The 27,615-nt window shown below is 35.1% G+C and overlaps 1 protein-coding gene across 17 annotated transcripts in view; it reads left to right on the forward strand.

Annotated features, from left to right (window-relative positions):
* ROBO2 (roundabout guidance receptor 2) overlaps positions 1-27,615 on the forward strand; it is a 601,494-nt gene that overhangs the window by 427,358 nt on the left and 146,521 nt on the right. For all 17 annotated transcript variants that reach the window (XM_053220676.1, XM_053220671.1, XM_027077544.2 and 14 more), the window contains exon 5: positions 9,593-9,731. In XM_053220676.1, the coding sequence (XP_053076651.1) occupies positions 9,593-9,731 (139 nt within the window). The remainder of the gene's footprint in view (positions 1-9,592; positions 9,732-27,615) is intronic.

Consider the following 27,615-nt stretch of genomic DNA (forward strand, 5'->3'; position numbering starts at 1 on the left):
TGACCTAGGGTTTATAAAAGTATAACTGGGTACATTTTTCCCCTCCCCGCTCTCAATTTTATTTTCATGTAGCAGCAATTCTGCTTAAAAAGAAAAAAAAATTGCCTACTGTGACCACTCTGTAGCTACAGAAGATTTTAAATGTTCTTTGCAACTCGATCTTTACTTTAAGGTATGTTATACCCAGGGGAACCTGGGTGGCTCAGTCGGTTAAGCACCCAACTTGGGCCCAGGTCATTGATCTTGCAGTCCGTGGGTTCAAGCCCCGCATCAGGCTCTGTGCTGACAGCTCAGAGCCTGGAGCCTGCTTCAGATTCTGTGTCTCCCTCTCTCTCTGCCCCTCCCCCACTCACACTCTGTCTCTCTCTGTCTCTGAAAAAAATGAATAAATGTTAAAAAAAAATTTTAAGCATGTTATACACAAAAAGTAATTGATGGTATTAATTGCTCAAAATGTATAATTCTAATTCACTTGTAAATGGCCAGAGAAACAGTGAAAGGAATAACAGGTCTTTGGTATCCAACAGCCATCCACAAGTATTTTGATTCTTTAGTGTGTGGGCTTGGACTTAGAAGTTGTTTAGTTTGAACATTTCAGTTTATCTTGTAAAAATCTGCTATTTAGACAAAGACATGATCAGTGTAACTTAATTTTCAAAATGTTACTATTCCATACTCCATGAATCATTTATTCTATTTGTTTTTCTTTAATAGATGTTGGTCACAAACAACAGCTTAGTTAAGTGGGCAGTACCAAATATAAAATTAAGAAGTAGGCATCAAAGTGTGAATGGACACTAAAATCTATGGCACAGTCAAGATGCCTTCAAAAAGAATACTCCCTAGCACTTTATGTATATTAATTAAGTTCTAAAGATCCTGCTGTCAGAGAAACTATAATTGAATTTCTAATTATGGGTAGGTTTGGGATATCTGTTATCCAAAATTTCACTGTCACTTAAAAATGACATAAATTTTTCCAAATTATTTTTAAATGCTTATCAAAGTAATCCATGAAAATACATTTTATGTTACACTACTAATAGACATTAGAAATATTACCAAACTTATAATGAAATACAAAAATAACTAGCCCCACCCCTCCTTCCAATACACTCGCACAAACACACACACGCACACACATACACACACACAGTCCTCATCTTTGAACTTAACTTCAAGCCTGTTTTATCTTTTCTTCTGGGATTTATTTCTATATTTCTAAATATATCCTTATTGTGCAGTTTTATACATTATTTTGACTTCCTATTTGGAAGATGATGATTTGACCCATTTATATCCCCTTCTCTACCTTCTCACCTCTACTTCCCCTTCTTTCTTTCCTTCAGTATATAGACTTTAGAAACATGGGTTGTATTAAGATTCCGAATTTGAGTGATTAGAACCATGTAAATATGGACTGTGAGCAAATGTTACACTATTATGATGGCATTTCTTTTCTGGCACTTATTTGTTCTTCAAATTAACAATAAAGCCATTTTTTCCTTTTAGTTATGTTTGTCTACCCCTGTCATGAACTCTTGCAATCTCTAACAGAAGGTTTAAAATCCTCTAAATTCTACTTAGCTCTTAAGTTCGTCTTTGCTACTGCCTTCCTGGAGGCCTTCGACTTCCTGCCAATCTAACTAGGCTGGATGCTGTTCAGATCTACTCCAGAATTTCATCCTGACGTTTACTCCCCTTTTCTCTCATGCTGGATTTCCTGTTTGTTGCATCCTGTATTTGTTTCTTTCCTGGTTAACTCCTATATCAGAACAGTGTTTCTCTCCTGCTTTCTATTTGACTGGAGCCTAGAATAAATTTCAGGGTAAAAAGCATGTATTCTATCCGAAACTTAATTGATACTATGGCTGGTTATAAAATGTAGTTAAAAAAACAAAAACAAAAATAAAAAACGTTGCCTATAATACTAAAATCTCTCCTCCAAAATCATTCAGCTTTACTGTTGCTTTAGGAAGTCTACTGTGCTTCTGACTCCTATGTGATCTTTCTTTCTTCCTTTCTTTTGTTCTTTCTTTCTTTCTTTCTTTCTTTCTTTCTTTCTTTCTTTCTTTCCTCTTTCCAGTTTTAGTGCTGTATCATTATTCCAGTGTTCTAAAATGTTTCAATACTATGCCTTGGTTTGCCACTTTTTTTCCCTTTACTTGGTGAACAATTTCAATCTGAAAATTACTAAACAATTTAGTGAATTATCCTTTCCCATAATTTTTATTCAGTTTATATGTCAAATATATATTTATTAATTAGATGTGAAACCTCCCAGGTCTTTCTTTTCTCTCATTCTTCCTCATTTATCATATTCTGTTCTTGTTTCATGGATATTTAAATTCTCTTGTGTCACAGGATTTTAATAACTCTTTTTTTTTCAAATAAAACTTTCTTGTGATGCTTCCTGCTTAATTTTTTTCTGACTCCCTCCCACTTCCTTTTCTCCCTTGTTCTGTCTTTTACGCTGGAGGCTTTCTTCAAATAGCAAGTGATCTCCTGTTGTTCATTCATATTTAATAGCTGCTCACTAAAAAGACTATTGGAAACTCTGTGTCAACTGATGGCTTTCACTGTACAATGATCAGATTGGGAAGTAGCCATTCATTGGCAATGAGGACAGAATTTAAGGCTGTTGATGTTGATTTTCAGTTATTAGAGTAGAGATTTTAGGTGGTGGCCTGACCTGTATTTGAGATACCAGTAGGCAAAGCTATTAGAGAAGATATCTTAGAGCCAAACCATAAGAAATATCTAAGTTTTATTGATATCCTGGGCCTTCACTTAAGAATTCCAAATATAAGGCATTATTAAAATTAAGACTGTTATTGAAAGCTATCTTTTACATAATATTTGCTTGCAAACTTTAAAACAGCAAAACATTTCTTACTCATTTTCTCATTTAACAAACATCCCTTGAGCACCTCCCATGTGCCAAACCCTGTTTAAATGATTTAATATACTAGTAAGATGAATAGACCTTTTACATCACATTATCAATGATAACATGAAACTTTGCCTCTAAGATATGGTGAGAGAAGCATTTTTTCCCCCCTGAAAACATTTACCTATGTTTGTCTTTACTTCACAGGATGACTTCTCTCAGACAAAGAAAATTCTTGGCAAGAAAAAAAATTAATGCAGCCAGGATTTATTTCATCACATTCAGACAGTCTGATCATTATCATCCAGTCTGTTTTGGAAGGGCACAATAATTCACATTCAATGGCTATCATAACCCTGTCCCCTCATGCATACCCAGTAAAATAAAAAGAGACATACTAAGGCTAGCCATCTGACTTCCCAGGTTAATAGACACTATAGCTTGGCAAGTACTTCCAGGTCAGCTGAAGTTAAGATAAGGTTTACAAGCAGTGGTTACCTCTACTGTCCTTTTATTTCATGCCTTTGGTCTTATAGGATCTAAAGGACTTACCTATGTGATTATTGCTGTAACACCAGTTTCATAATGTCAAGCAAAGATTATTTAAAAAATTGTTAAGATTATCCTAGTAAGAGCTGTCATGACACAGCCATTGCCAATTTTACAGCCATATTCAATGCAGTTGAAAAGAGAAGCTTGTTCAGTGGGGACTTAATTTCTTTCACTGTAGCATGTAAATAAGAAACTTAAGAGATATTATGCAACCCCATTTCAGATTTATTGTAATTTGTATTAATTTGAACATTTTGTTTTCTCAACACTATTGGCATAACTACAGTGAGACTTGGCATTTGATTTTATTATAGCCACACACAGTTGGATTTTCCAGAATGCCAATTTGAAACTAAATTGACCTGACTGCTTGAGAGCTGTACTTTACATAGTACCACACTGCCAAACAACACTACTGTCTCAAGAGAGATTAACCTTGTAAGCAAGTTATGCAGGTGATTCAAATCCAGTTAATCTCACATAAAAAAAAATGTTAATTGCATTGGCAAAGACATTGCCTTTGATCACTCCAAGGCTATATAATTAGGGATCAGGCCATTCAGAGGGACTCTAATCTAATTGATAAGCAGTTAGAAAACAGCCCTTGAGATTTTTCCCGAGTTTTCAATATGTGATCAGACATAAGGTGATAACATGGAAAAATCAGTGACCTTATTTACATGCCTCAAAATGAATTTTTCTCATTATTTAGTAGTTCAGGATGTTTCATATATATTTATTTTGATTGTGTGAAGTTTCATGGGGTACAAACTCCTGGGGCATTAATGGGTATCAAATGGGATTACTTACCAATTTACCATCTAATCCTTATAACTTTACATTTATTTGCAGGTCATTTTGACATAAAACAGCAAATCCCAAGACATTTCCTTATAATTTTTATAATTTGTGTCTGAAAGCACACCTTTTGTTTGGCTTAGAATAATAGTAGTCACTGCAAAGGCAAAGCCTTTAAAAATATGTTTTCTGCCTGTACAACTTCTTTAGTCTTCAATATTCATGTTTCTGATTCTCAGATTTTTCTGGAAATAAAGTCTAGTTAAGGAAACTGGAAAATGATTCTTACAAAAATATATTTCCATTTAATAAATGTTAGGCAAACCTACAGTTTTTAACATACCATTTTTTGTAGGCAGTTAAATTGTAGTAGAAGGTGATTTTATTATAATTAGCAGAAAACAATTAGAATAATGAATAATACAATTTAGGGATAATTACTGTAATGGGTACTACGGAAATTCCCAGAATACTACTTTAAAAGTTGTGACCAAACTCCAACGTATTAGTAAATGTCACTGTCACTTTGTTGGAAGGTGTAACCTAAGTTACTCCAGTATAAAACCCATCTTGATGTCTCCTATATGTGCAAATGACTTTTATTTGCATTGTCTTTTATTTCTCTTTCCTGTCAATTGAATTACATTTCCATCATGAGCCAATTCTAGACTTCCAAAAATTCTATACCACATACTGTCCTGTGGTTATTTAGTTGCTAGGCAACTAGACTCTGCTTGAGGGCAGAAGGGAATAGAAAAAGTTCATTGCGAAGTTGTCCACCCCTGCTGGGTTCATCAGAACAGCAGCAGGGGATCCTATATCTTCCTTCTTCTTGAATTATAAATCAGGTTCTTCCACGTGTCTCCATATAAAACAGTGGGGCTTAGAACATGTATGAAAGCCATAAAACCCTCAAGGATCCTGATGCTGTCCCCTGGATAAAGAGACAACTTTAGTTTTAGTAATTATAGTTTCAGAATAAGTCTAATGTAAAGTTTATCCTTTGGGTTCATTGCATTCATATGTTGCAATTTTGTGGCAGGTAGTATGTTAAAGAAAGCATACAAAATCTTCGCCTGAAAATATTCATGTGTATTTTAATGGAACTAGTCTCACATACTGTTATACAATTTATTTTATAGTTAGCATTATGTCATGCAAATTTTCCATGTTAGATAGATAGATGATAGAAAGATAGATAGATAGATAATAGATAGATGATAGATAGAAATAGCTTTAAGATTCCAGTGACTTACTAATTTTGCAGTGTATGAATTTGTCACATTTTTTCTAAAAGCACCCATTTTCTAATACTGTCAACATTACTACATCGATCCTATGTACTTCTTATTTTTTGTTGAAATTATCGACTATCAAAATTGTTATTCAATTCTCCAATACACACACTTTTCTTTCTTTTTCTTATTGATTACTAATGTCGGCATGTCCTTCATGTTCCTGATTTTAATAGGCATGATTTTAGCATTACTTTTAAAGTTTATTTATTTATTTTATTATTTTTTTTAATTTTTTTTTCAACGTTTATTTATTTTTGGGACAGAGAGAGACAGAGCATGAACGGGGGAGGGGCAGAGAGAGAGGGAGACACAGAATCGGAAACAGGCTCCAGGCTATGAGCCATCAGCCCAGAGCCCGACGCGGGGCTCGAACTTACGGACCGCGAGATCGTGACCTGGCTGAAGTCGGACGCTTAACCGACTGCGCCACCCAGGCGCCCCTTATTTATTTATTTTGAGAGAGACAGAAAGAGTGTGAGTGGGGGAGGGACGGAGAAAGAGGGAGAATCTCAAGCACGCTCCATGCCATCAGCAGAGAGTCCATGTGGGGCTCGAATGCACAAAACCATGAGATCATGACCTGAGATGAAGCAAGAGTCCAATGCTTAACCGACTGAGCCACCCTGGTACCCCTAGCATACTAGTTTTAAAAAGAGGTTTTGATTTAATTTCTGATAAAATATCTTCACCATGCTTAAGAAGTTTCTTTTGATTCCCTTTTTATGTTTTATTTTTATTTTTTGAAATTCAAGAGCTTTTCTATATCTAGATATGATGACGTTTACTTTTTCTTTTTCCCTTCTATTTTGTAAGTAGCCTCCTTTATCTTCTTAAATAAGAATGCATTTAACTTCGGGGCACCTAGGTGGCTCAATCGGTTAAGCGTCAGACTTCGGCTCAGGTCATGATCTCACAGTTTGTGGATTCGAGCCCCGTGTTGGGCTCTGTGCTGATAGCTCAGAGCCCGGAGCCTGCTTCTGATTCTGTGTGTCCCTCTCTCTCTGCCCCTCCCCTGCTCATACTCTGTCTCCATCTCTCAAAAATAAATAATGTAAAAAAAAAAAAAAAAAAAAAGAATGCATTTAACTTCAAGTAACAGAAACCTGATCAGCAATGGCTTAAGCATAGGTGTTCATTTTTCTCCTGTCTAGCATTTCTGTGATCAAATGATCTACACACACATAGACATACATACCCCATATCCATGCTTTACCTTCCAATCTGCTAAATGGAAACTTGAGAATCCTTTTAGACTTTTCTTCTTCAATATCCACTTCTGATTGGTCACCCAGTTTTGATACCTTTTCATTCTGCCCCTTTTCCATATCCATAGAACCATCGTGTCAGCCAAAGCTGAAGTAATTTCTTACAAAATCCATTTGACCTAATTCACTGCTTCATGTTTCTCTTCTAGTTCATCTTTCACAGATCTGCCAACACAATCTTTTTCACATATTTATTTAAAATGTTGCTTCTGTACTTAAAACGCTTCAACATCTCTCTATCACTCTTAGGGCAGAACTCACATTCCTTGACATGGCCTGAAAGGCCCTTCATGGTCTTGCCATTCACTATCTGACTGGCTTCATTTCCTACCACTTTTCTTTTTTGTTGTTGTTTTTTTTTTTTAATTTTTAAAAAATTTTTGTCAATGTTTATTTATTTTTGAGAGAGAGACAGAGCGCAAGTAGGGGAGAAACAGCAATAGAGGGAGACACAGAATCCGAAGGAGGCTCTAGGCTCTAAGCTATCAGCACAGAGCCCCTGACGGGGCTTGAACTCACTGAGATCATGCCCTGAGCTGAAGTAGGAAGCTTAACCAACTGAGCCACCCAGGTGCCCATCCCACCACTTTTCTGATGAAACCAAGCTGCTGGCTGTTCACCAGCTACTAAGCTCAAAGCCTGACATAGGAAAAGCTGTGTTAATATGTGCCAAATGGAAGAGTGGGTGAGGGAATGACTTCTGTCCATATACGAGGTTGTAGTACAATACACTCATTAAAATCAAAGGGGGCAGGAAAATTCCTCATTTCTCAATCTCAATGACATCAACAGTGGCTTAGCTGTCTTTTAATATTGGGTATTTCAGTTTTAGATGAATCGAATGAACATCCCTGAGTGATTGCAAAGAAAACAAGTCAATCCTGCTTTCTGGGCTAATGATTCATTTTTGCTATTAACATTCTAAGCACTTATATGAAGATACTATACTGATCCTGTTGCCTATTTGCTGCCAGAAACAGTAGCTCAGTATCAACTAGCCAGTGCTAAAATAGTTCTTGGGAACATGTAGTGTCCAAGGTTCAAAAGAATGATACAAAATGACTGCATCCAACATGAAGATTTGTTCTGTCTTTGGGCAGGGGTGGGGTGGGGAACACTTAACTGTTAATTGATTCTGACTACCTAAAATCTAATTAGGAGCAACTTTTTTTTTCCCCCTTTCAAGTTCTTATGCTTTATTTCTAAATTCTTCATTAAAAAAACCTCTCCATGAGAAGTTCTATTTGCCTGTTTTATGGCTTGGGATTTTGGGGTCTCAGAGTGCAGGTACTTAATGCTTAATATGCAGGTTGCTGTTTTAGAGAAAATTTTGATCCTTACTGTCAACTTCACAGTGGAGAGTTGGAGTTGTCTTCCTTCTGAATGCCAATGATTGTTGACTTTAATGCAATAAAATATGTCTATTGCAACTTACACATTTATTTTATAAATCTAGATCTTATTTAGTCAATAAAATTATGTACTTCCATCCTATATTCTTAATATATGCTACTTGAAGTGATTGATTTTCTTTAAAGATTTTTTTTTCTAAATATGTTTCAATTTTTTTATGCCACTATTGACATTTTTAAATTGGGTTTGAAACTAAAGTCTTAAGTGACTGAATACGACCATATGGCCAGACAAATTGTGTCAATTCCCAATGGATTTCATCTTTCTTTTCCTTGATTTCTCTTTCTACTTCAATAAGTAGAACTATTGGACTGCCTATGATTTGGAGACATGTGCTAATGAAATCTTAAGTGGTAATGTATCCTGTATCAGACCATTATCAAAAAGGGAAGAAACTAGACAAGAAATTCAGGTGTTTAGAGATTTGTAAAACTACTGTTTGTTTTATATTTCTCTTCAATGGTAAAATTTTCATAGACAGGGATTTATTTTTCCCTAGCTATATGTAGAGGAGTGGAAAATGCAAATTAAGGGTGATAAGTGCAAATTAACAACAAGGAGTAAAGGATGGGAAAACTGAACCTGAACACTAGAGAGAAATAAACATAAAAGTTAAGTAAAGAAAAAAATGGGTAAATCTGTGAAACACTGAGGAGAAGATAATTGAAGTGGCCTTAGAAAATTATGTATGACAGTAGTTTACAATAATTAATAATAATGGTGATTTTTGTTTAAGAAAAAAATCAGATTGACAGCTTTTATATTTAAGAAAAATTAAATCGGGTTGATAGCTTTCCATACACGAGGTGAAAACATATATGGAAGTATTGAGTCTTTGTGAAGTGATAGCCTAAGTGGGAAAATTTAAATAACACCATGTGCGAGAGCACAACTTTTTGTGTGTATTCACTGTAGCGTTCTTTTTTGTTTTTGTTTGTTTGTTTGTTTTTTTGTCTTATTTCCAGTTAGTTAATGCTAGCATTCTTGATGGAACATTAATATTAGTTTCCTTTTTGATAGTTTCCATCAGTTTCAACTTTTAGTTTTCTCACTCAGCTATTGGGGTAGATTAAAGTAATCGTTTTTATATCTTCCCGTGTTTCTGTGAAATGCGCTGTTCAGATTTTTTTGTGATAGGATTTTCCATAGCTCAGGAATTCACTGAAGAATCAATTTTATCCCCAAAAGATTATATGATCTTATATACAAACCGTAGCTACTTCTGTGTTCCAAAATATTTTATTTTATTCAATTGCATTGGATTAATAAGGTCTTATCAAGATAGAGTTGAGATAGAGTTTTTTTTGATAATGTTCTTAAGACATGCACAGCATTGATTTCATTTTACCATTGTTCCCTTTTTTTTTTTTCCTAAGAACGACCCACATTTCTCAGGAGGCCAATTAACCAGGTGGTGCTGGAGGAAGAAGCTGTAGAATTTCGTTGTCAGGTCCAGGGAGATCCTCAACCAACTGTGCGGTGGAAAAAGGATGATGCAGACTTGCCAAGAGGAAGGTAAGAACATCATACAGATGGAAAATCATTAGATAACCACTGAATAATTAGGAGGGAAAAAAAATCCTGATTTTACCATCAGATATGCATATCTTGGTGTATTATTTCCAGACATCTGATTTTTACATATGCAAGCCACGTATCTGCTGTTTAATATACTGAAGTCCTACAAGCTTTTAATTGCTCTTTCATTGAATTTTCACATAAATGCCTGATTCTCCACTTCATCTACTGCCCCCAAATATCAAAGTTTCCAGAGGTGGCCCCTCCTAGGTCTGCTATTCTGCTTCTAGTGAACTCTTGACTATTTATCCTAATTCCTCCAACTACCGTTCTGTTGGCATGATGCTTCAGCCCACACTGGATGCTGTCTGCCTTCCTAGTGATGTCCAGAGCCTTACTCACCAAAGGCTGCTGAGCCTAACTGACTTCAAGGTCTGGAGTAAAGGAGAGGTTTTGTGCAACACAACGCTGAAAATGCAGCAAGTCCTGGATATCACTATCCGCAGAGGGAATTTCTCACTTAGGGACTGCCTGTCACTTTCTCACTTTCCATGTCTTCATGGAGACCTGTTTTTCCATCTAATCTTCCTATCACCAAACTCCTTAACCTAGTCACTCAACTTTCATGGGTAAGTCCAAACATGCTTGTTATCCTTTTATAAAAATACACTTAACATTTTTGCTGTCTAGATTTTTCTGAGACCTTGCCCTTTGTGACCAAATAAATCATTCAAGTATTTTTTTTTGTTTGTTTCCCCATATAATGAGCAAGTTTAGCTTTAAGATTAGTTTTGCCTTACTCCTAGTGTTACCTTCTGAAACTATGGCCATCAGCCATCAAACCGACTATAATCATCTGAATAAGATTTGACATCCTGCCTTTTTTGTAATTTTTTCCTAAAAGAAAAAAGAGAAATTTGGTTTCATTCAACTGACTGAAATTAAACTTGCTTACACAGACATCGGTTGCCTTTTATCTGCTTTCACCAGCAACCACTGTGGATACTTTCCTGAATTTATGCATTTATTTCAAAATCTTGATTTATTTATCATTTCTCTGATACTGTATTTTCTGAAGTCATATGATCAACAGCACTGGTCTCAAATGGACCAAACATTTTTAACACTCAATGAGACATTCTTTGCAATCTATAGAAATAAAAGAAGTAAATATTTTAATTTGGTTAACTTTTTAGCCTGTACCGTAGGGAAAGTTACCTCAATGTCACTTTGCTGTTAGACATCTAGTTTTAAAGGAGTGTTGTTACAGGAGTTTGTGAATGTGAAGTTCCTCAAGTCTTCTCAGTGGAGAAGTAGGTTAAAATGCAAGAAAAGTTGATGGAGCTGAGAGCAGTTAATGTGTAATTTTTAAATGTTGATGTAAGATTGAGAGATGAATTATATAGTAAAATTTAGCCTAGTGTACACAAAGGTTAATTTTCAGTTACTGGGAGTAAATATACTCATCCATTAAAAACAAACAAACTAACAAAAACTTTTTTTGGAATATTTTCAGGTTTATAGAAAAGTTACAAAAATAATATGGAGAATTCCCATATACTTGACATTCAGTTTTCCCTATTATTAACATTTTACATTACTAGGAAACGTTTGTTACTCTGAATGAACAAATGGTAATACATAATGATTATAGTTTATCCACTGTTTTGATTTCACCAGTTTTCTCATTAATGTCTTCCTTCTGCTCCAGTCTCCAATCGAGGGTATTTATTTAGTTGGATATTATAGAATATTGCATTTGCTTGTCATATTTCCCCAGTCTTTCATTGTTTTTATGATCTTGACAGCCTGAAGGGGTACTGGCAGGTACCCCAAACTAGGATTTGTTTCATGTTTTCTCATGGTTAGACTGGATTTGTGGGGTGTTAGGAAGAAAGCCACAGGCAATGCCATTTTTTTGTCACATGATGTCAGAGGTTAATGATGTCTATATAACATCCCTCATGATTCTGCCATTTTTAATCATTAAACAAGATCCAGTTCAAAAAAGTTTCAAAAATAGAAAGTAGTAAGGGTGTGTTGCATTTTAATGGCTCTATGTCTTTGAATTGAGGTAAAATAAAACTTAATCAAGCCCAGTTTAATTTGTTCCCAAATTTCTCTAGGTGTTAGGTCATAAGCCTGACACCTTTAGTTGCTATAATATTCTCCAATCTTACCAAATTCATTTTCTTCAAAGTTCAAATAATACACAAAAATCAAACAATACTATTAATACTACATGTTTAGAATGGATGATATAAAGACCTCTAAAGGTGAGGTTGAGATTTTGAGAAATCTTACTTCCATTAACTTTCCTTAAAACATTTTCATAGGTTTCTGGCCTCTTTATTCTTCTATTACTGGCATGATACTACTACAGTGCTTTGTGTGACCAGCTTAATATTTTTAAAGTATTAAGCAAATGGAAATGCTGTATAAGCTTTCAATTGTACATTAGAAAGGCTTAAAGTAAGGATCAGCGCAATATAGAAATTGAGGTCAATATTTTTATCATGATAGAAACGAGGTACTATTTCATGAGTTCTCAATCTTTAAATGGTATTTCAAAGAAGCTTATTCATTCTTAGATTTGTAGGCATTAGCATAAGCTTCACTTGTGCATAATAAGGGGGAAATAGACCTCTTTACTTGGTGAGGAATAACAGTAATGACTTTTAACCAACCATAGCCTAAATCAACAACATTGATTCTATTACATTATTTAAGTCTCAGACTAGGAAGATGGCCATTGTTCTTGTGTAAGCAATTGTGTGAAGTGGTGTGGAGGATGACATTTCTTTGGCTTAACATTTAATGCAATTTGAAAAAGGTTTGTGTAGTGGTTCATGCTTAACACATTTATAGTAAAGCTTTGTAGGGCAGCTGCATAGCCTGTAATTACTACGTAAGTAATATGTGACTATTTTTCTTTTGGAGACAAGAAAAGCTTTTCAATTCAAGTATAAATTTATGAAATGCTGTGATAGCTATTTAAACCTTCAGCACAGAAGAAGATATCTGTGCCAAACTTGCAGTAACCAGAGATGAATTAGGGGAGTATTTTTGTTTCCTTTACTTTGAAAATCTATTTTTAGTAGACTTATATACCTCTTTCTTTGATTTAGCCTTGAAATTCCTGACCTTTCTCAGTACTTATCTTTAATAAAATTAAAATGTACCCTTGGTGAGTTGGTATTTTTTTGATTTGATGAGTATTTTGGTGAGGTGGGAAAAGTAGCATTTCTTAAGGCTAGCAATACTTTCACATACCAATATGGAAATGAAGTGGGTAGAGGGAACAAAACAGGAGATGAGGGGAAAGACATTTTTTTTGTTTGTTATTTATAACGATTGTTTATTTATTTTAAACTTTATTTATTTATTTTCTTTTATTTTTGAGAGAGAGAGAGAGGGAGAGAGGGAGAGAGAGAGAGAGAGGCAGAGAGAGAGAGAGAGAGAGAACAAGAAGGGGAAGGGCAGAGAGAGAGAGAAGGAGTGAGAGAAAATCCCAAGCAGGCTCTGTGCTCTGCTCTGAGCCTGATTCAGGGCTTGATCTCATAACCCTGAGATCATGACCTGAGCCACAATCAACAGTTGGACACTTAACCGACTGAGCTACCCAGGTACTGGTATAATGATTTTTTTTTTAAATACAGGTTTTGTTAAAACATAATTTAAATTGTAAACGTTACGCTTTCAGATTTACCTACATTTATTAAGTGCCTCCGATATTTTTAATGCTCATTAGTCTGTAAAAAAATATATTTAAGCAAAATAAATATAGTTATTGATTGTTTATTTTTTTTATTTTATGTTAACCAGATGGGTGATATAGAAAAGTATTTACATACATTAAAGAAACTCAGGCCTAAAGTAATCCTAGTTTCTTCCTTGGGTAGTATATCTTTTTTTTCACAGGCAAACCTAGACCTTTTTGCTAATTAATACTCTCTTGATGACCAGGTGCCTTCACTACATCTTTCCATAAAGTGTTTCATGTGATAAAAGTTGCCAGTATTTTAATTCTGTGATTATGTTTCATCTGTGCTATGCTCCATCTTATCGTAGGGATGTTATATATTTTTGTTATACCAAAATCAAAAATAAATATAATATGCATTATATGCTGAAGCTTTATGAAAATACTGTGTTCTAATGTAAAAAGAAAGAGGAAATAATAAATTTACAATGAAGTAAATAAGAAAATTAAATTAAAATACACCAACACGACCATACTCGGTTCAATCTAATATTAGCGAGAAGAATAAAAATATCCCTTCTCAGAAATTAGTTAAAAAGTAGTGTGATTAATCTGATTGTAATTTCTTATCTGGTCTTGTCAGTATAGATTGTGTTTCAGTTAATTATTGCCAGTCTTTTAAAGAATTGTAAATACGAGATTTAGCATCCTTTACCATTCATATAAATTTTAGTTATATCACTATATGGTTAGCTCCATGATTTTTTAATTTCATTTTTATTTATTTTCTGAACCAACTCTAAAGTGACACTAACTTTCTTAATAAAGATCTAGAGTACAGAAAGGAATGTTTATAATAGCTTGTCAGAGCAAAAAGGAAATAAAATATGCCATTTACATTCTTATGTATGCCTGCAAATTCTAAATGCAGTTGATGGCTTGCACATACTAGATATAATTCATGAATATTTCATAAAAATAGATAAAGGACTAGAGAATAAGAGTTGCAAGATATATGGTGGAAAATTCTATCAATTTTCTTGAAGCCACTGACAAATTCCTTTCTCTGAAGTGCAAGTCTATTTTAAGAGAGACTTTTTAGAGTTCTTAGTTCCATGAAATGCGAGATTCACATAAATACATGAATCCTTAAGAAAAGAAACTGAATAGAACCACTTATAATTCTTTTTTGTGTGTGTGTGGCATTTTTTACACTAAGTGGCTCTTTTCACTTAGCCCTGGAAAATGTTCTTATATTAATTGTTTTGAAGCTCCATTGTTTAGAGAATGTGCTTCTGGGATGCGGAGATGCTGAACAGGTGCTCCGCCACCCTGCTGAGGAGATGGGCCTTCTTCACATACAGCGTTTGCTTCAAGGACATGTGGTAATTTGGGCTCCTGATAAATAACCATGCTGATTGGTAGGCTGATCAAGATTGGTCAATTAAAAAAAAAATTAAGAACAGAAAGAACTAAGAGCAGGAGAAAAGCAATGTGTATAAACATTGTATGTGACATCTGAAAAGTGAATTGGTCCCTAAGGCTCAGAAATATAAAGAAATGTGTTAATGAATACTCTGTAATTTTTCAGCTGTATAGATGCCTTAGCCATTTCTGTCTAGAAAAGAAAATAGAACTACATGCACAATTACTGTGAGATCTTTTAATATAGCTATGAATAACATGAAGAATACTGAGGCCATCTTCAGAGATTAAACTTTAGGCTTGTTCTGACACTGTTCAATCATTTAATCAGTTTAGTTATACTCCCATGTTCTGGAAATGGTGTTTGACATATTTCTCTACCACTAACTAGGAGTGTGACCTTGAAGAAGATTTTTCAACTCTTTGTGTTTTACATTCTGAAGAAATGGACCAGAAATGCAAGGGGACTAATAACTAACCTACACTTTGACTCATTTGTACAGGGTGAATAATTATGCCATCCATTCTAACTCAAAGGGTTATTAAAATCATATAACTCATTCAAAGAAATGTAAATACTATACACTGGATACACGTAACAAGTGCTCCAGTTTTATAAATTCTGCTGGTTGGTGGCATTTATTAGCTACCTAGAAAACTAAAAGGAAAATATATTAAAGGTGAAAAATATAAAGTATACAATTTCTATGGATACTCAATTTCTTTGGCCAATCAATTTCTATAGAAACATAAAATCTTACTGATTTAATAGATACCACTTTTGCTTTTAAATCATATAGATTTCTTTATAAATTTTTCCAGCCGGTTTGCCAAGCCTGAAAGTTACCTCTGATTTTTCTACCTCTCAAAGTTTGTATACGGTCAACATATTTTATTGTAGGCCCAGTGTAATAAGACATCTGGGTTGGGACTTTCAAATTTCACACATTATATCATATCAGTTGTGTACTGATAGTAAAAAAAAACATCACTTGTGTAAGAAGATTATGTAACAATAAAAGCATGTAGTTTTAAAGGACTTGTTATTTGCCATGCACTTTTGCTTTCCATATGTTAATTACACTAGTTTAAATAGTGTTCTAAAATATTATGATTCCTCATTTGAGAGCTATGGAAACAGAAGTTTAAGTAACTCGCTTCCAAAGCCACACATTAATACGTGTTAGAGTTAGGACTTGATTTAAAATCTTTCCAGCATAAAACATATATTTTAAACTATTGGGCTTTGTAATTATGTGATTATTAATTGTTTATGGACTTGAGCCACTGACTAATTTTATATTTGATAAAATTTTAGATACTCAGTTAGAAACGCTGTATCATGAATAACTTTATAGGAATGTTAAGTGTAATTTTTAGACCAACTTCATAAGCACACCTAGTGTCTTCGTGTTTTGGAATATATATTTGGACCATGTCAAAGTTACCTTCTTGGAAGCTGAAGATATAGATTTTTGTTTACAAACAGAATTAATTAGCAACTTTCAGAGGGATGCCAAAATGGTACTTTCTCTGTGTTTTCATCAAATAGGTGCTAATAGTTGCTGTTAACACAAAACTAATTGCCACCTAGGTTGAAGAGTGCAAGTTACCTCATCCTGTGACCACATTGGCCCATCTGTTGAGAATCTCAGCTCAGGGACAATGCAGGAACTGGCATCCAATTTGGGTTCTGGCCAGTGGTCAACTAACAAGCTGGGACACACTTGGAATATGAAATGCCTCGAAGTCAAAGATGCCCATTAACTGGCAGCTCTTGTGTTGTGTCAAGGCAGAGCCAAGACCAGGTGCAGTTTGCAAAAGGATCTGTCTGAGTGCCACCTGTCATTGGCATGTGGGTGTTGTCCAACACAGAAGCTAGGGCAGGTTTGTTTCTCCCATCATAGCGTAGGATGTTAGAGAATTCCCTAGGCAGAGATCAGGATTAGGGCAGCATTTTACTTAGCCCAAATTGTAGGACAAGCCAAAGGGTTACCAAGAGACAGTCATTGTATCAAGACTCAGGTGGATATATTGGGTATTTACCATTGGAGACACACTTTCTAGTACCCTAGATTCTTACCTCAACTATACACAAAATATAAAAAGGAGAAAGTTGGAGAGCCTGATGGCTCAATCAGTTGAGCATCTGACTCTTGGTTTCAGCTCAGGTCATGATCTCACAGTTCATGAAAGCAAACCCCACATTGGGGTCAACGTCGGCAGCATGGAGCCTGTTTGGGATTCTCTCTCTCTTAAAATAAATTTTTAAAAAAGGAGGGGTGCCTGAGTGGCTCAGTTGCTTGAGCATTCTACTCTTGGTTTTGACTCAGGTCATGATCTCATGGTCTGTGAGTTTGAGCCCCACATTGGTCTCCGTGCTGACATCACAGAGCCTGCTTGGGATTCTCACTCTCCTTCTCTCTCTCTGCCCCTCCCCAGCTCTCTCTCTCTCAGAAGAAATAAATAAATAAACTTAAAAAATAAAAAAAATTAAAAAGAAAGTTATTTAATTGACTATTTTAACACAAATCCTTGCCTTCATATGACAATTTGTTGTTAGAATCACTTAGATGGTTTTTAATCACCCAGGGGTTTTTCTTAAGATATGCTTCTGATTGATTTTTTGCTGTTGCTGTTCTTAATAAGTTGTAATTGCAATGTGGGCTTACAAGGTAAAGTTGAATTTAGGAGACTAACAATCTTATCCCAGCTCTGCAAAAATGCATCATGCTGTTTTAAATCATTTACATAGTATGTTGAGTACTAGGGTCTACACCTGCAAAATGTGCAAGTTGGATTGGATGGTTTCTGTGGTGCCTTTAAATTCTGAAATGGCATCATTCTGTGAATGGCAACAACTCAAAACACTTTAAAAAGTATAACACATTTTTATAGGAGGGAAAAAAAAGCAAATTTGACATGGATGGGCCTAATGAAGAAAAGTAAAGTTACTCATATAACCATTTATAACTGATAACTAGTTTTTTTATGTTTTGCATATATGCTATCAGATTTTTATGTATATATGGACATTTTTTAAAAATTTAAAATTGCCTTTGACCCTGAATGCCTATTTAGGTTTTTATAGGAAAAGGCTAATATTGATTCAAAAGAGTTGCTTTTATTGCATTTTCCTTTCCTGTAAATATAATGTTAATAACTATATTTACATCATACTTACTCTATATCATACCTATTCTAGGCGTTTTACATGAAAACATTCATCCTTATGGCAACCGTATGATATAAATACTATTATTATTCCCATATAACAAATAAAAACATGAGACGCAAAGAGGGTAAGTAAGGTGAAGTCAGTCATCTAGTAAGGTATCTTGGATGACTGGCTTCAAGGTCCACAATCTTGACCATTAACTAGAAGTGCTAAGTGGGAACAATTTTTTTTTTCCATTCTCCATTTGGGATTATACATTAGGAAAAATAAAACAGCTTAGTAAATGCTTGCCTATTAGATGGTCACAAAATACATCTGTGTAATAAAGTACATATTAATGCTTTTATAACTTTTATCATAATGGCACTTATCAGTACGATATAATCCATTATATTGTATCAAATAAATAAGTTTGCATCATTTAAAAAATATCATTATTTCCTATAGCCCACTGAAACAAAGTTTAAAGCAATTCTGTCTTTATCATCACAGAATATTTTATTTTAATATAGTCTTGTATTCTTCTTACCACTGTATCTGGAAATAAAAATGAAGTCACTGGTAATACAAATGAAGCTAAAGAAATGCTTGCTGAGAGAATTAAATAGTATAGGTATATAAATCTAGAACAATGAACTTTTCTAGAGCATGATAATGTAATTCTTCTTTTCATCTGCATTGTCTCATGGCACTTAGACAATGGTTAATTTTACTAAAAGAGCATTATTTTATATTTTCTTGATAATATTTGCTTATTAACAGTTCCATAGGCAGTTATGTGTTGGCTGACAGTTCTGATTTCTAAAGTTTTTTTAATGTTTATTTATTTATTTGTTTATTTTTGAGAGGGAGGGAGGGAGAGAGAGAGAGAGAGAGAGAGAGAGAGAGAGAGAGAATGCACATGTGGGGGGCGGGGAGGGGCATAGAAAGAGAGAGGGGAGAATCCCAAGCAGGTTCCACGATGTCAGCACAGAGCCAATGCAGGGCTCAATCTCACAAATTGTGAGATCATAACCTGAGCCAAAATCAAGAGTCAGCTTAACCGACTGAGCCACCCACGCATCCCTGACGGGAATGAGTCTTTCTAGACTCTGTATTTTCTCAAGTGTAGAGCTATCATCATCATCATTATGGTTATTCAAATCAATTATTCAAATCAACTGGTATGAATTGAAAGAGAAAGAGGAAAAAAAAAAGAATAACTTGAGACCTAGTATTACAATAACATGATGAATGAGGGGTATGTCTTCCTTAGTGTGTGAAGGAGATACAGTTGTCAAAAATAAGAGACAAAAACCAAATGCTTTCAAAGCATTGTAAGAACATACCCTATTCCACAGAATAGAATCAATTATTGAAGAAATCTACTTTAGTTGGTGCATAGCATCAACTCATTGGAGCTTCATTCTTAAAGGACCTATTTAGGCGTGGGGGCTGCTATTGGGACACAGTGAACCTTTGCCAAGAAATTAAAGTACTAGAAGTCTCTTCTGAGAAGTGATTCGTCATATAAATCTATAGGATAGACCTGTGACAAGATCTCAGTGCGGAAATTTTGCTGATCATTCTTAAGATTATTGTGACTGTTACAATTATATGACCTACCGTAATACCTTTCAACTAATTTCATCAAATGTATGAGTGTGTGGTGCCTTTATTAAGAATACCTGGTTAACTATCACAGCCATTCATACAACAACTGGCACTTTCTGTAAAATATATGTTTGATGGAAGCTATAAATACTTCATCCATCAACCCACATTTTCTAAGTTTTGTTCAACATTTATACCACAAATGATAGAATCAAAAAAGTCAATCAGGACTTACCCTTATTTGAAGAATTTTATAAAGAGAGAGAAAGAAAATATCTTTAACGTTACTATGAACACAATTTATAGCAAGATGGCAATTCTCTCAAAGGAATAACAAATATCTCTAATGTGAACTAATAAAATGTTACATTTCAAAAATTCAAAAAGAATCATACATATTCATTGCACATTTGTAGTGTTGCTAATGCAACAAATTAAAAAAAAGATGAGTTTGTTCTCAAGGATTTGAGGGGAGGGTATGAGATATGTACAATGTTAATTACTAAATAAAGCAAACTATTTAAAAAAGCTATGATATACAGACTCTTTAGAGTTGCAGAAAGGAAAAGCTGCTTTAGTCCCATGTGATGTTAGAGATGGGTCTGGAAAGGAGAATAGAATTCTCATAAGTGGAGCTGCAAAGAATATTCCTAGAGATGGAAGCAGGATGAAAAACCATTGGTGGCGGAAAGAATATGCCAACAATTAGTGGTTCCGTTTGCCTGGAGTGGAATGGAGTGGCACTTAAGGCCAACAAGGTTAGCTGAGGCTTTATAATGAAAGCCTCTAATTCCAGGTAAAGTGTTTTATACTGAACACACTATGAAATGGGGATTCACTGGAGCACATGCAATACAAATGTGTCTTTGTCTCTAGGTTTAAAAAATTGATTCTCAAATTTTATGTAGGGTAGTTTGGAGAAGAGAATGTTCAGAGGTAAGCATACCTGGTAAGAAGTTGCTTAAAAGGTAGTTAGGGGATTCTTTTGGGTTATTTCCTGTGAATATACGAAATGGCAATACAAAGAAAGGTTGTGTTTTGGGGTTTTTTTTTGTTTGTTTGTTTTGTTTTGTTTTTCCTTAAAGAGATAGATTCTATGTCAGGATTCATGGGGAAAGAGGGGATAAAAGTAATACTGAGGTTTATACCTTGGGTGCTGGATAAGAAGTGTTGTCTTTATTAAATACAGAAGTCAAAATATTTGTTTAACCCAACTATTATTTTTAGTCCTATAATAATACTATAAGTCATTGAATTCAAGTTGGAATTGTTTGTAGGATCTGACAATACTTTCTCTGAATGAAGAAGAAAAAAAATTGCTTGATCAAATATAATATGTCGTCTATGGAAAATGATTTTTAATGTCAGAGATGTTAAAATAGAAGAAATGTGTATCTTCAAATTGACTATGGGACAATAGCTAAGTTTTCAAGTGCTTTACATGTAGATAACTCATTTGATCTTCACGGTTTCTTCATGAAACAAGTGTTCTTATCATTTTTATGTTACAAAGGAGGAATCTGAGGGGCAAATTCAAGTGGTAGAGATTTGAACCCAATTAGGCACATTACCCCTCAAGTCCACTGTCTAAACTACTTCACTCAAATAATTCATCTTTTTTTTTTTAAGATTTTGTGTTTAAGTAATCTCTACACTCAATGTGGGGCCCCAACTCGCAATACTGAGAGATCAAGGGTCGCATGCTATATCGACTGAACCAGCTGAGTGCCTCTAAAATAATTTATCTTTACAGGAAATTGTATTAAAATAATAAAGAGTATGGTATTTTTTTGAGGGCCCACTGATTTTATGCTAGGTGCTCGTACAGTTATAATTAATCTCCCCAATAGCCTTAAAGTATGAATCACCTCCCCCTCTTTTTTTAAGTTTGTTTATTTGGGGGGGGGGTAGAGAGAGAAAGAGAGAGACAGAACAAACTGGGGAGGGACAGAAAGAGACAGGGAGATACTGAATCTGAAGCAGGTCCAGACTCTGAGTTGTCAGCCCAGAGCCCAATGCAGGGCTCAAACTCAAGAACCCTGAGATCATGACCTGAGCTCAAGTCAGCCGCTTAACAGAGTGAGCCACCCAGGCACCCTATGAATCCCTTTTTTTTAACAGTGCAGGAAAATGAAGCTTAAGGACAATGAGCACAATGCTCAAGGTCACAGGACCTGAGGGTAGCAAAACAGGATGCAAACCGCAGGTCTCTCTGACATGAAAGCTTGCATTCATTTCCCATTTGTATCTTAAACACCCTTCATTCCATTTTTTTTACTCAATAGCCATTGGCTTTTTTTAAATTTCTGTGTAACTAAGCGAAAACAGTGTTAGTCTTGTTATTGTAATTGTTTGTTTCTCTGTCTCCCAACTCCCCTTGCCATATTTATCTTCATTCTTAAATGTCCAGCCCTGTATCTGCTATGTGGTGCTCACCAGACACAGTTAGTGCAATGGTTCTTCACAAGGGCCAGCTTTGCCTCTCCCATTTACAGAGAGACATTTGGCAATATGAGGAGACATTTTTGATTGTTGCATTTGGGGAATTAGGTACTACTGTCTTCTGGAGGGGAGAGGCTAAGAATGCTGCTAAATGGCTGACTATACACAGGACAAGTCCCACAATAAGGAATAATCTGGCCCAAAAGTCCAAAATGTCACTAAGTGCTGTGGTCAAGAAACCCTGAACTAGTAGAAAAGATGAAGTAGGAATTGCTTACCTGAATGCTATTTTATATGCTTTTTAATTTTGTTTTTAATGTTAGGCAAAAATAATAGAATGTTGTTGAAAGAAATAGACCTCAAAGTCATTTCTTATTGCCTGGCTATGAAGGTTATACCAGTGAGATGGACAAATAGTGCCATGGCAAGACTTGACATAAATAGGTCATCACCAAATGCAAGAAGGTCCTTTGGTTCACTAATGACTTCAGATAAATGTATATTCTTGCATATTTTCTAGAATATATGAGGCATGAAATGTTTCTTTATATTTCTTGCTCATTAAATAGTTGCTGAATTGATAAAACTAGTTAAGAGTAGCTTAATTAGAGAAGTGTCTGAACCTTCTATTTTCAAATATATCTACAAACCTCTATGGTATGTTACACACTTAATGATGACAAGTGCCCCTATGTAGCTGTGTTGAATTTCTAAATTATTCCATAAACACATTTCATGAGGAGGTTTTTGTGGGCAGAAGTAAAGAGGAGAGAGAGCCCTTTGAATCTTCCAAAGCACAACCCAAACTGATAATGCAGAACACTTCCATTCTACCTCAGCTAATGCTCCCTTCCAACACCAATGGAATCTTCTTGAAGGTTGTTCAGTAAGGATCACAAGGCCACCAGATAGATGGCACATTTGAAGATCTATTTCACTCTGAATTTGCAGTCCCTTATTGCACAGTGTTCATTCTCGACTCAGAAGAGTACAGGAAGCTGCCTGTCAAAAACATCTGGTGTAAGCTATGAATTTTATGGATTGTTGTGGATTTAATCCCCAAAATCCTTCTTCTAAATGAATGTAAAGTGGAGATTAATTTCTAACCAAACACACAATTATGAAGTAGATCCACTTTTCCAAACCTGATGTTACATTTCTTAGTCCTGTTGTAAAATCAAAATGCCTTGAATGAATTTAAGCCAAAAATTATTTCTAAATTAAAGGATAATTTAACCTGCCTACACCACTTTATTTGTTCCAAAATGCTTTCCTTAATTGTGATTTATTTGCAATTTTTACCATAAATTTTCATGTTCTAATTAGTTACACAAACATATGGAAATAATACTAGTAAGTTTTAAAAGCATTTAAAGTAATGCATTTAAGGAATTGCAGATATTATTTTATTTGAATAAATCACAAGGATGGTTGCATAGTAAGGATAGAAATAAAAATAATTAAATAGTCCTTTCTGCTATGATGAGCTAAATGAAATTCTAATATCTCTAGAATGGTTTGAGTTTAATCTTATATGACTGTGACAGAAAGTAGAACATGATGTATACACACACACACACACACACACACACACACACACAATCTCTAAACTTTTAAGGGATTTAAATTTAGTGAAAATCAGTGTAAGATGATATTAAAAGCTCTCTGCAGTTTTGAAAACAATAATGTAATTAGCAATGATAGGTCAGTGCCCTATCTGCAGATAACACCAGAAATAAATAAATAAATAAATAAATAAATAAATAAGAAAACCTATAGCAATCAAAACAAAATTTCTATTGTCAGACAAATAGTGAATAGCATGTCAATTAAAAAAACAACACACACACACAGTTCTAATTTTAAGATTGTAAAATTAAGCCCTTTTATGTTAATGTTTGGTATAATGAAAAGATTATCAGTGATAAAAGATATATTATCATATAATTTTTATCTTAAAGATAATTTTTATCTTAAAGATAATTTTTCTTAAACTTTTTGGACCTCACTTTTTTCTTACTGATGTATGTTGAACTTGAGTTTTTTGTTGTTGTTGTTGTTTTGTTTTTGTTTTTGTTTATCTAGGCAACAGGTTAAATCACAGAACAAGGACAGGTGTGAGTAAGAGTATACTCTGTAACTGAGTATCTCCATTAAACTATGGATTGCTCCGGGGCCCTTCTAGTGTGTTGTTAATTATGGTATTAGTCAATTATTTGGAGAAAATGAACACAGAAAAACGTTTGAGATAAAAACTATGAGTAGAAGATACAATTTAAGTAAACTCAGTCAAAATTCAGGGAACTGAAAACAAAGTGAGTCTAAATGCTCAGAATGTGTCTTGTGTTGTCCACAGACTCTCTATTATACAGATTTGGCATTTTGTTATCAGTGTGTTTGATACTGGTGAAAAAATAGAACCTTCCTCTTCCTGTGTGTGTATAGCCTTACATTAATTTTTCATGAACAAATTAGTCTTGACTACCTTTATTCACTGTACTGAGCTCTGAGGATACAACTGTGAACAAAGACATGACCGTGCCTTTGTGAAGCTTAAACCCTGGAAGTGTAGATAGATATCAACACATTGATTTTATACCAGTATAAGCAGAAGTAGTTAGGCTATAAGGAGGGAGAAATGGGGAGTGGGGAGGCATGGAGAAAAGTCCAGATGTGAGGGCACAGCATATGCAGAGATGCAGAAGCAGGAGAGAACTTGAGAATTCTGGAGTACAGTTGAGGGCTCAGGTATAGAGTGGGCCATAGTGCAAGGTGGGACTGGAGAGGTTAGCAGAGACTAGGTCAGGAAAGAACATACTGGGCAGGTTTAGAAGTTTGGATGGACTTTTCTCTAGAGAGCCAGTTGAGGGAAAATTGAAGCATTTGTAAGTCTACTCTTAGTATATGAAGAAGATGGTAGGAGCACCTGGGTGGCTCAGTCAGACTGGCTGAGTCTAACTTCGGCTCAGGTCAAGATCTGAGTTATTGAGTTACTGAGTTATTGTTTGGAGTGGCAGGGAGTAGACTTCCTACATCCCTTCCTCTTCCACACTTTCACCAACTCTCAGGAAAAAGCCAGATTTTCATTAAGACACGAAGTGAAGGTAAAATTCTGTGAGAGAGGATAAGGAAGTTTTATAGGTCAGTGAACTAGTATTCCAGAAGGCATAGTGAAAACTTTTGTGGAGGTGACTACAAGATGCAATTGTGAGAGGTTGCATCCGAGGAGACAAGGCTCACTGTAGAAGTGAAAAATGAGAGAATAAGATAACAAGAGAAGATGGAAACGGGTGGTGACTAAAGACAACAGGCTGTGAACTTTACAGTTGTTCACAAGTACACCAAGAGAATTAATCCCCGGAGGCCCCATTGTCTGTCAGAGGAGTGGAAGATGGGTAGACAGGGGCACTCAAAACACGGCAGCAGGCTACAGTGATTAAAACTCGCAGGCACTTCTAGTTTGGGGTGAGCGGTGTGCTTTGGCCTTTCTGGAAGGGCTCAGCTGCAGTTCGGTTTAATTACTCCAGCTCCAGAGAGAGGCTCCGGTTTCAAGATGGTCGGCCGCGTCAGGGAACCCCGGGAGTGTTCTTTTGGGCCTAGTTACCCTGTGATCTGAAATCTGCACTTCATTAAACCAATTATAGTATTTTTATCCTAGTGTGGGCATTTTTAAACATTTTGTGTTTGTTTATTTTCTCTCAGCTTTTCAGTTGGAGAATGTCCTGTTCCCTCAGCTGTGCTAAAGGGAGACTTGGTAGAGGGTTTTCCATCTATGGTCAGGCTGACAAGGAGGGAGCCACCTATGCCTCAGATGGAGGTAATGAGGAGAGCCTTTAGGGGAAGCCAAGAGAATCTAAAATACTGTTTGGTTATTTAGGGCAGAGTCAGATGCCATCATATTTTAAATTTCATCTTGGCTTTCAGTAGAGGCTCCTAGCACAGTACAGCAAGTTCTTTTCAGAGACGACTTTGCCTCTTAATATTTCCCTAGAAGTCTGAACTTCCACATTTTTTATTTTCTTTCCCTTTCCAATGAATGTTGCATTAGTTTTCATTTTTTAAGAAGATATCTGCCCTTCATACTGTTCTTAGGTGCCCTGTCCAGAAACTCTTATGACCTGAAAGAATACGTAAATATTTCTTCCTCAAACTGCAAACCTTAGCTTTTAGAAGTGTAATACAATTACAATATAATTATAATATATAGTATTATGTATTGCATGTTATTATATATTATTATATATTATAATTAGGATGATATTATTAGTAGTATAATGATAGATAAAAAGGAGAATGTGACCCAAGTTGTCTGTAAAGTATAGAAAACTTGACTCGGTATCCATTTGCCAGCATGATAATGACCCACTGGGCTCATTTTGGCTCCCAGACTTCAATTGTTATTTAAGAGCTTGACTTCAGGATATACCTTAAGTATTAGAGAGTATGAAATTATCACCTGAGATTTAGGTTGCCAAGAGATGCTTACATGAGTTGTAATGACAGTTTCAAGTGTTGTCTGTGGACGGATTTTGTTGCGATAATTGTGAGCAGAAAGATTGCTTTAGGAAAATTGAGCAACATTTTCTATTTTATCCGCTTTCAAGCCTGAACAAAGCAAAAGATTTAAATTTCTCCAAGAAAGTGTATGTTTTATATAGGACTGCCTCAATTTAATGTTGTGAGTTGTTAACGTATGCTTTTTGAGCAGGTGAAACGCATCACCATGGGTTCTAAATGGCTGTATCTCCATGTCCACTGGAATCCATGCTAGTGCTGTCAGTTAGTTGATAAGTGTGTCTTTAATTATCAGGGAATGACTCTGAAAGATTCACAAGTAACTGTTACCCTAAAAATCCTTCTTTTGAAAGCAGGGCAATAGACTTTGCGATATTTATATATGAAGTCTCCATAATTAAATTTGCATTGAATTATGGAACTATGGAATGGCCCTTATTTTAGACATTTCTTCATTTTCTGCAAGAGTCCAAAAGGTGTAGGGTTATCTTCAGCTATTTGGATTGAGTGCAAATATTTTGAAAATTGAAAACAAACTTTTTTTAACTCTCCTTTAGGGAGTAAAGTCATATTTACTTACCTAGACATTTGATGTTTCCTGGTTTAATTCATAATTTTTACCAATGGCCAACATAATGATTAATAAAGCAGATACATCATAAAATGTTAAGTGCTAATTCAAAACATTTGTTCTAAAATTAGAGCCAGACATCTCATAGCGAGAAGTAGTAGGTGATTTCAAAATGTAAAGATCTTGAGAAAATAAATTTCCTCTCATAAAAAAACAAAGGTGCTTGTGAAATGAGAACAGCCATTCAGGAAGTTTTATTCGTGCAGAATCCTCACATAATTCAAGCAAGGCAATGAGATACACAGGCTTGAAATGAACCTGGTAAAATTCCACCTTGTAATAGAAATTGTGTTGTATTTTCTTTTGTTCTTTACTCCTCCTAAATTCTAAGGCCACTGTGGAAAGCTTGGAAGGGGAGGTCCCTAAATTATCTGAATTATGTTTACAAAAGGCA

Source organism: Acinonyx jubatus, chromosome C2 (assembly GCF_027475565.1).
Source record: "Acinonyx jubatus isolate Ajub_Pintada_27869175 chromosome C2, VMU_Ajub_asm_v1.0, whole genome shotgun sequence".
Taxonomy (NCBI): domain Eukaryota; kingdom Metazoa; phylum Chordata; class Mammalia; order Carnivora; family Felidae; genus Acinonyx; species Acinonyx jubatus.